Below are 10,490 nucleotides of genomic sequence, written 5' to 3'. Positions count from 1 at the left end.
TGAAATAATGTTTCCATAGCAATGACAGTCTTTGCTAGCTGTGTAATCTATAAAAGTTCAAGAAAAAGTTTTTGTGCGCGCCTGCTTTTCTTTCTGCCTTGCTGTTTAAGGTGGGAGACTGAAAGGTTGCCCAGTTTTTGCTTTCTGATCAGAAAATAAAGCTGATTATCAGTAGCCTCGTGTTCAGAGTTTCATTGGATTTATTAGATTCTCAAAAAACCTTACAACCTAATCTAGATTTTTTTCCCTAACCTGTTCTAGGTAACATCACTAGCACTGATGATGTTACCTAGTTGGGGTAATGAAATGTCTGCAAGAAAATAATCAAGCTCAGAGAGCACCAAGGACCCCCTCATTTCAATCCTGAGTTACAAATATTCTTCTTTACACTATTCTTTAATTTTCTTTGTAGTAATAAAGACAGATTGGTTTTATGTCTAAGAGATCCAAGTGATCCAAAAAAATACATCATTTGATAACATGGAAGTGGCTACGCAGAATTATACGACTAGAAGCAAAGTTGTTGATTTGCCCAACAATGCATCAGCAGCAGTATCTTCTAGGAGAATAGCTGATGTCATCCTAAGAGTTTACAGGATCTTTAATATTACATTGCAAAAACTGCTAAAATCAGTCAGCTTTATTTGGCTGTCAAGCTAATTTAGAAAGCAGCAATGTGACTGATGATCTAACTATCTCTTTCATAAGCAAGTTCCACATTTAATATTTTTAACTTTCTCCTATTAACCATTACCCCATGAATATTAGTATTGTTCTCCAGTTACGTTCATTTATAGATCTTACACTGTGTTATCTTGCTAGTATTACCTTACTAGGGTTGAGAAAGAGTGACTGGCCCAAAGTCACCCATCTTACTTCCTGCCTAAGGCAAGACTAGAACTCATGATTTCAGGGTTCCTAATCCTCTTCCACTATACCAGGGGTGTCAAACTTAAGGCTTAGATCTGGCCCACAGAGCTGCCCTGGAAACAGCAAAGAACCAGCCTGCAGTGCCTCTGCCAGCAAAAACAGCACCTCACGTCACCCTCCCGGGCTCCGTTTTCAGCCACAATGGCCTCCTGCAGCCCTCTGCCAGCAAAAACAGAGCCCAGGGTGTCTGTTTTTGCTGGCAGAGGGCTGCAGGAGGCTGTTGCAGCCAAGAACAGAGCCCTAGTGGGCCACGTGCAGCCTCCCTGAGCTCTGTTTTCGCTGGCAGAGGGCTGCAGGAGGACATCATGGCTGAAAACGGATCCTCGATGAGTGATGTCAAGCTGGCCATGCCCACCCCAGCCATGCCCCCCCCAGCCTCCCGAGGTTTGATGCGGCCCTCAATGAAATCGAGTTTGACACCTCTGCACTACACCAAACTGGCTCTCCTATACCAAACTTTAAAGAAATACTAGTATAGGATTGTATCTATACTAGTATTTTATATATTATTTCTTCATATTTTAAGTTAGTGGATTTTGCCATTCTTAAATTAATAAACTTTGGGGAGGGGAAATAACATTTTTATTAAATAAGGAACTACTAGTTCTATAATTAGATGCAATTCAGGTAATTAAAATTAAACAATGCAAGTGTCCCTTTCTATTATTTAAGTTTATGTTCACAGGTAATTTTCTCATAGCATAATCTCATCTGCACCTAGATAATAATTTACCAGTGACTTGTAGATGCTATAATAAATCCAGTGTTTATTTAGGCATAATAGATGGAAGATAACCAGAGAACTATCCTCTCATAACAGAAGACAGGTTGGTGCTGTCGGCATTTGTAAAAGAGGACTGGGTTTTAGAATGAAGCCAAGTTATTGGATTACAACACTGAAGAAAGTGTTCTACCCTCTTCTAGCCATAATTGGCATTCCATGTAAGTAGGGGAAACAGCAGGAGTTGAAGGCTGCAAAATTGGAAGTGATGTTCAAGGTGATATCAACGGTGCAAATTAATGCACAATCAATATTGGGAGGGCATGAGTTGGGACACATGATCTAGGGAAGAGTTGGGACGGATGATCTAGGGAAGAAAAGACAACAGGAATAAAACAGGAGTTTTATTCCTGTCCACAGAAAGCTCCTGTGAAAGAAATTCCTTATTTTTGGATCCTGAACAGCCAGAATAGTTACCTATAAATTGCAATGTACTTTGATTCCAATTTGGAATTCAATCTGTATGTTCACTGACTATTTTCAGCTTAATTATGTAAACTGCATTCTAAGTTTACATCAAATATTCTGTAATGATAATGTCATGAGTATCTTTTAAAGAGAAAAGGAGTGGAAGAGTTGAATTCTGATCCTTACTAGAATCAATATTTCCAGTTGCTGATAACAAATTTCTGCAAGAAATTATTGAGCACTTGAAAATTCTGTTTTGATCTTTTTTATTGTAATTTGGATTGTGTGATCTTGCATGTATTGGCAGAAAAGCCCATGGTTAATTATTTATCTTGCAACACAATGCAAACAGGTATCAAAAATTAGCTTTTTGTTAAGAATATCATGGTTAAAAAAGGAAGGATTTTTGGCATTTTGTTCTGGAAGATTTTGAGAACAGTCCAGTAGTAGTTTAACTCATTTGCACTAATCTTGACTGTGACAAGGTCTTTGATAACCGAGTGAGCTGATGGAATAGGAACATACCCAATAAATAAGGAACAATGGAACTTTAGTAGCACAACTTCCACATGGGAGAGGAATATGGCATGCTGGAACTGAACTTAAGTAGACACTTGGAGAATAAACACTTTTATATGTTCTTATTTTATTTTTCAGCAAACGTTATGACGTTAGTGATCTTCAGTCAAAGAAACTGTTTTATTTCCACCTCCAGTCGCTACCTCCTCATGGCTATGTCATTGGCTGACACAGTGGTCCTTATTCTTGTGGTTGGCATTGAGATAATTGTAGAATGCTTTTGCATAAGTCCATTCTGGTACAGAGATCCTTGGTGCACCTTGCGGGATGTGTTCAACTATGGTGCAGTTAACACTTCTGTCTGGTTGATGGTTTCTTTCACCATTGAGCGTTTCATTGCAATCAACAATACCAAGCTCAGGATGAAAATCTCTTCTCCCAGAAAAATACTTCGTGTTATTGTTGTGATTCATGTTTGCTGTTATACTGTGGCCATCCCCCACTACTGGTCTAACTATTCAGAAATGGAGAATGGTACAGGACATGTCATTTGCAAATATAACCCTGAACTCCCCAGTGCATATGTGAAAGGACTTGTCTGGTTCCAGACTTCTGTGATCTATATTATTCCATACATCATTATCTTTACCTTAAACAGCCTCATTCTAAGGCAGTTAATCCACAATAACAAAGTACACAGTGTCACTTGGGCAGTCTTGCGCAGAACCACTCCTGCAACTCATTTTCGTAACTGGAAGAAATCAATCATCCTTTTGGTTATGGTTTCAATGACATATGCCTGTCTCTGCACCACCAGGTTTGTGACTCAAATAGTCATAAAAACCTCCTACTATGACATAGATAGGCAAGATTATTCCAAGACCATTAATGTTGTAGCAGATATTGGTACCATGCTGGAAATGACTAACACTGCTATCAATATGTATCTGTATGCTTGTACCCAGCCTGCTTTCCGAAAGGAGCTGATCCGATACTTGCAGGGTATTCTGTGTTACTGGCCAACAAAAAGAGAGCATCCAATGAATGTACTTTCAGTATTGAGTTAGATAGGCAGAAGTGGTACTATTTGGTTGAGCTACAAAACACTGGACGTTTATGCAGAATAAACTTGCAGAAATGCTGGACTATTCCCTTTTAATGATGATAAAGCTGCTAATTCAGCATTAAATTCCATAAATTTTGCCATCATGCTGTGAGGAAGTTAGCACTCACCCCTTTCCTAGAAAAATGAAATATCCTAGGAAATATTAAAAAGGCAGAATACTTCCCCTAAAAAAGTAAAAACTCAGAAGCAGAAACTCACCTCAGAAGCAGAAGCTCACCCCCACCTTTGCTAATGGACCATTACTCTGGCCTAGGCCAGTCTATTTTACATAACAAAGATCTACTCCAGGTAGAGCTATAATAGGAATTGCCCACTACATCATCATCCAGCAAGGCTCAACCAAGCCTGGGACTCAGGACAGCCTACAGAGTTGCCCCTGCATGGCCCAATGGGAGTCTGACAACCGATCAGAATACAAGCTCAAATTCAAATCCCAACAGAGGGTATAAAACCCAGGGACTCTCAGCATATCAGCCCTTTTCCTTCTTTTCCTTCACCCAACATCTTGAAGCATGTGATCATCCTTTTCACTTTGAAGCTCCAAGCTATGTTGTCTTGTCCACCATTAAACCATCTTTCCAAACAGCCTCCATGTTACCAGTGTCTTTTTCCCCACTTGGAACTGAACCCAGAAGGATAATTCCTCCAACAATTTGGCACCCCAGATGGGACTCCAAGCTAATCTAACCAATGGACCAGGCTGAGGTAAGATTCCCTTGCTGGCAAGCAGACCCATTGATTCTGTAGGTGAATTTTCCTGGACCTTGGCCATTTGGAAAACAGGTTTTAAAGGGGTTTTGAGTGTTGAGTTCAAAGGCTGCTTGTTAGGAAGATGAGTACCTCAAAATTCTAAATTGAAACCATGGGAAATGTGTGTATGCCTGCATGTGTGTGAGTGAGAGGGCCCTTCTCCCAAACACAACTGGATCTTGCTTCCTCTGTGCATTTCCTAACCACAGAAAGACCAAGAGTCTGGAGAGCATGGGGGGTTTGCCAGAGCACAGGACCTTTTGTTATGGAAGGAGGAAGAGTGTGTGTTTGAGAGAGTGGCTTCACCCTTGGACAGCAGCTGGATCTCATTACCCTATTAGACCTCTAGCTTCACCCCTGCCTGTTGCTAGCTCTGAGCAATGAGCAACAGAATTGGGAAAGCAAGGGGAGGCCATCAGAGTGTGGGACCTTCTGTATATAAGAGGGAAAAGCCAAACGGGTTATGATTGAATGGAGAAAGAAAGTTTTTGTTGTTGTTTTTTATTCAGTGTATCCCAAAAGCAAACCCCAGGATTTTAGGTAATTGTGAATTTAGGTAATTAGGAAGTTGTGAAGTAATAGGAGCACCAATACTTGCCTGCCAAGAGCAGCAAGTCCTCCCGGATTTGAGCTGTTCCAAATCCAAGAACCTGAGCCGGAAGAGGAGTGCCAGTACTTTCTGTGGGGACAGAAAGTTCTCCCAGACTGTCTTTTTTGGGGACAGTAAGTCCTCACAGACCGTTTTTCCCCCAGTCTGAAAACCGTGGCCGGAAAATTCCCTCGGAAGGGAGTGCACATACTTTGTAAAGGGAATCCAAGACATTCCATCCATTGGAGCCAGTAACTGGGTTTGGATCAAGCCTCCATTGAAAGTCATTACAGCAACCAGAGTGGGGCAGACCTTCCCAAGCCTGACTGACCACCCATACCACCAGGCCAAGCCTATACCACCTAGAGACATGAAGGAAAAGACCAGGGGTGGGATTCAATTTTTTTAACAACTGGTTCTGTGGGCATGGCTTAGTTGGTGGGCATGGCTTTGTGGTCATGTGACTGGCTGGGTGTGGCCAACTCAATATCACTCACATTGAGGCACACATCTCCTCACCTGGCCTCTCATGAGTGGGGATGCTGCAATAGTCGTAAGTGTGAAAAATGGTCATAAGTCACTTTTTTCAGTGCCATTGTAACTTTGAATAGTCATTCCACACAAGCAAAGTACCAGCAAAGGAGGGGGAAAAAACTCCAGAGACGTTCCTGTGACAGGAAGTCTAGTCCTGCCAAGAATGTAATAAGGGTTAACGGAGAGGCAGTTTCTGTAAGCAACACCAGAATGTTTCCTTCCTGTTTTCCTTACAGGATTAGGCCAGTAATTTCTTCTAACAATCGGTTCTCCAAACTGCTTAGAATGTTAACAACCAGTTCTAGCGAATAGGTGTGAACCTGTAGAATCCCACCCCTGGAAAAGACCCTGAGATGGACCAGTAAAAGGCTAAAAGACTCTTTTCAATCCCCAGAAGACAGAAAGATTATGGGGGGAAGGGGGGAAATTCATTGTAACGTGAAATTCATTGTAATGTTTTCATTCTTGTATCATTTATATTGTAATCAGTCTAATGTACTCATGTAAGGATTGTATTTGAGTGGCTGGCCCAGCAAGTTCTTAACACCTTGGACTTCTGTCTGGTGGGAGGGAAAATTGTCCAGCATGCTTGTATTGTCTGTATTGTAAAACTAGCTGCATACACAAGCACACACAGAGAGACACCTCATTCAGAAAGACAGAGGTTACCCCCTTCACCTACCTCCACACAAAGCTGCTCCTAGCTTCCTTTTTTTTAATGTGTTTTTTGTTTTTGTTTTTTCTGCTCTGTAGCATTAAGGCCCAAGCAGTCATATCTCCTTGCTAATTCCAGGCAATCCCCTCATTTGAAGAGATAGCAGAAAAGAGATCTGCAAACCCCAAGCCCTGACTGTGACTTACAAATTATGCTGCACAGGAGGATATGTTGCACGTTGTCTCATGAGTAGAAGTCCCAGGGCTCATTGTGTGTAATTTTAAAAATACTAAATAGCCTGGATTGCACACTGGCTAACCTCAATTTGGCCTCACAAATCCTGGAAGCTAAGAGCTAGGGCAGGTTCAGTAACCATAACCTTGGAAATGGGCAGCCTGTAATTTAAAGGCAAACCATGGCTGTGAAGAATATAGGGGCTTGTGCTTACAACCTGACTGTAAGCTCACAAAAAAGTATATCAAACATCTGAAAATTAATTGGCATGAAAAATTGGATATTGTAAAAAAAATAATTCCAGAACTTTTCCCAGGCTGCTAGACCTTCATGGTTGAAAGCTTTTGGGAGCTATTGAATGAATCCTTTTCTGTTGCCTTTTTATCAGTGCCTTCCCTTTGCATCAGAAAAATTAAAAGCACCCATCAAGTCTCCCTAATCTGATCGCCTTTTAAACTTTTGTCAAAACATGTGTTTTGGGGGAAAAATGAGGGCTTGTAGGAAGTTAGTACCCACCCCTCTCCTAGAAGAGGAGAGCCACCATTAAAACTATCTTTCCAAGCAATCTCCATATTTCCAGTGTCTTTCTACCCAGATGGATATTTATTCCAACATCCTGGCACACATTAAGAATGAAATTCCAACAACATCAGAGCAGGCATCAGACAACATGTATGTACCCATATACATATAGAATATATAAGTAACCATATACATATAACATATATATGTATGTATGTATATGTATTATATACACATATACATTAATCACAGTCTGTTTTGGATACATTGCAGAAAAAAAAAGTATTGAGAGTTAACAAGGTTGATACTAAATGGTACAAAGTTATTACAAAATGTAGTTGTTCTGCTTTGGTTACCACAAAACCTCTTCCTATAGCACATGTATTTGTTTTCTAGGCTGTTTTTTGTGACTAAGACAATATAAATTTCTTATATTAATTCTTACTAAAACTGGAACCTTCTTCTACATTTGAAAGAAATATTTTTTCACATAGAAGGAAGGAACTTTATTCCAAAAGTACCTTTTTTGCAGCAACAGCTTATCTTCTGTCTTGAGCAGTCTATAAATCAATTATTTATCTTCCCAGCCCTGAAACAGGGAATTTATCTCAAATCCGGGGAAGAAAAGAAATGGTGTCTATGTGGAGGAAAAGTTGCTGGGCTATCAGCCTGCAATCTGTAGATCTGTTGGGTACAGATAATCCCCAAATTACAATCACAATTTGGACCCAAACTTCCATCGCTAAGTAGTTGTTAAGTTCCATCGTAATTGTTAAGTGTGTCCATCATGTGACTGTGCCCAATTTTACAAAATTTTTATCACAGTCATTAAGGAAACCCAGCTTCCTTATTGACTTTGCTTGTCAGAAGCCAACTGGGAAAGCCACAACTGATGATCACATGATCTCAGAACACTGCAATTGTTGTAAATAGATGCAAGTTGATGCTGTAATAGTCGTAAGTGTGAGAACTGGTTGTAAGTCACTTTTTTCAGCACAAAATTGTTGTTAATTGAGTGATAAGAAGTCAAGGATAGCCTGTATTAGACCATTACAAAATGAACGATTAAGCTGACTTGATGCTGAAATCATGAAATCTATATGAAATCATAGTCTTACGTGAAGTGTAGGTGGAAAGTTCCATTGGTATAATTTGCACCAAGCTTTGTAAGGCATATTGAGATTTATGACCTCCCACAGCCCACAGTTTGAGAGGAGCAAATTATATACTGGCAGACTGAATGCAGCCTCCAAATTACTCTTTTGGTTTCCCTGAACTTAAAGCCACAGTAAAGAACTAAATGACTAAATCCTGGCAGTGAAAGTCAGAGCAGATTAAAAAAAAAGATAAAATAAGGTTTTATTTGCCAGTTTGTTTGCTTCAGTAAAATTAAACATCTCTAACATATTTTATTAATGCTGAATAAACTTGTATTAGAGAAAAATATGTTTGTGTAACCAGTTCTGTATACATTTAATTTCCTGTGTCACAGTAATTCATTATCTGATTTCTGATTTCCAAGAACAGGCATCTTAACAGAGGTTTTGCAATTTTCTTTGCCTTCTCATCTTGTATTGTTAATGCTGCAGAAGAGACAAGCCTGGAAGTGGAGCTTTTACAATAAATATTAGTCAAAGATATGCAAATATTAGTCAAACATATGCTAACAGATATGCATGCTAATTCCATAACTACACTTATGGTAGCATAGGAAATATTTTCCATATTAAAAAAAACACAAGGTTCTGCTATTCACTTCTAAACTGTCAATATGGTTTCTTGGACCAAATTCAAATATTTCACTTTCCTGCAACAAAGCACTCCTAGAAGTCACTCCTTGTAAAACAAGGAGATACTTAAAATTGTTTTCTTTTTCTTAATTTTAGCAGGATTATGGCAAATTCACCCAATATTTCAGTCCTGTTTGTCCCCTTTTTTTTTAATATTGGTCCAACTTCCAGGATGCCTTGGCGACAGCCTGTGGAGGCTGTCAGGATTAGGGAAGAGAGGGGAAGGCGCAACTACAGTCTGATTAAGGAGGATCTCTAGCTGCGCAGCCCCACATTCATGCCTTCCGCTCCTCTGCTCAGGTTGACTGACTTCTTTTGTTAGCCAAAGGAACTGAGCACCTCTGAGGCTGCAATATAAGACTACTTCTTACAGAGATTCACTGCCAACTCCCATACCTCTTGTACTGCAGACTGAAGTATTTTTTGAAGGCAGCTGAGCCACAATTGTCAATGTTCCCAGCACCACCCAAAGTTGGGTGTGTAAGTGTCTCTTTTCCTTCTGAAATTGGTCTGGTCTAGTATAGCAAGGGAGCTAGAACCCAAAACGATACGGTGAGAGGAACAAATAACTTGGGACTCAAACTTTTATCTGGAGGGCTAGGGTTTGTCCACCATGCCTCTCTAACCTGGGAGTACTCCAGGTATATTGAGAATGTGGCATTCACTCCCAGCTAGCATGACCATTATTATTTCCAAAAGACACCAAGGTGGGAAAGGTTAGTTTGTGGAGAAGGAGCTATATGGGGAACCAAGAAGCTCCACACCTTGAAAAGTTTACTTTCTGCCAAAGCTAGGGATTCAAGCATGATTCCAAAGAAAAGAAATTAAGTTGGTATCGAAGTGTTTAAGATAATGAGCTGAGTTTCTTCTTTGCAACTCTTTTCTCTGGCCATGATGATCCAATAATTGTGAGTACCATAATATCAATATAAAATACAGTGTTGCATTCATCATCTGCAAGTGTAGTTATAATTAAGTCATTTACATTCCTATCTATATTGGCATATGGATAGCAGTATAATAAAATGATTTGGATTACCTGTTTACATGTAACTATGTAAGTTATAGCATTTAATGTGGAAAATACTTCATGTAGTAGGCATATACAAGGAGAAAGTTACTGCTGCAGAGTTTAAGGAATCTGTAGGTTGTCTTCACCTTGTATCTGCTTACAGGGAGAGCTTAATTAATTAAGGCCCAGGGAAACAAAGACATTCTCCCTGGGTTTTGTCCCTAGACTGCAGTTTCCTGTTTTGGCAGCCATATGGTAGAACTGAGACATTTTGTAACTGCAAGCAACATGATAGTAGCTGTTGCCCTGCATCTTATAAACTCATTTTCCAGAGTAGACAAAGAAGCAATGACATATGTGGAGGCTTGGATTTTTCTAATAACTACCTTCTTGTGTATCAACAGTTTGAATTTTATTCTTTATAATATTGTGTCACAGAAAAATGGTCATATCAATTCTCAGATGCTCCTCCCACTAGAAGTAGCAGCAGTTCTTATATCTTGATTGTTGATGAAGAAGAGTACTCCTGAATATTTTATGTATTTCAAATACATTTAGAATATATGTTTATAATGGCCACATTCATAAACAAGCAACTTATGTTCAAGATTTGGGTTGTTCTTGGGATAGATCTGAATAT

General features: G+C 39.6%; 2 protein-coding genes across 3 annotated transcripts in view; both read left to right on the top strand.

The window, feature by feature from the left end:
* Positions 1-1,799: 1,799 nt before the first annotated feature.
* Positions 1,800-3,705, top strand: LOC148131142 (putative G protein-coupled receptor 139). The gene is made up of 2 exons (XM_087958964.1): positions 1,800-1,872; positions 2,777-3,705. Exons 1-2 carry the CDS (start codon positions 1,800-1,802, stop codon positions 3,703-3,705), a joined length of 1,002 nt encoding a protein of 333 aa, XP_087815090.1.
* A 5,368-nt stretch (positions 3,706-9,073) lies between these two features.
* LOC113420809 (alpha-1,6-mannosyl-glycoprotein 4-beta-N-acetylglucosaminyltransferase-like) overlaps positions 9,074-10,490 on the top strand; it is a 29,127-nt gene continuing 27,710 nt past the window's right edge. The window contains exon 1 of one of the 2 annotated variants that reach the window (XM_026680914.2): positions 9,074-9,318. The gene's annotated coding sequence lies outside the window, so the exon portion shown is untranslated. Of the gene's footprint in view, positions 9,747-10,490 lie in introns of both variants that reach the window. The other variant, XM_087959514.1, reaches the window with a different exon arrangement.

The sequence above is a fragment of the Notechis scutatus genome, chromosome 3, assembly GCF_049901735.1.
Source record: "Notechis scutatus isolate UNSWTSFEM ecotype Mainland chromosome 3, rNotScu1.2, whole genome shotgun sequence".
NCBI lineage: Eukaryota > Metazoa > Chordata > Lepidosauria > Squamata > Elapidae > Notechis > Notechis scutatus.
The sequence above is the reverse complement of the archived record's forward strand: the minus strand, read 5'-3'. Positions and strand labels throughout refer to the sequence as shown.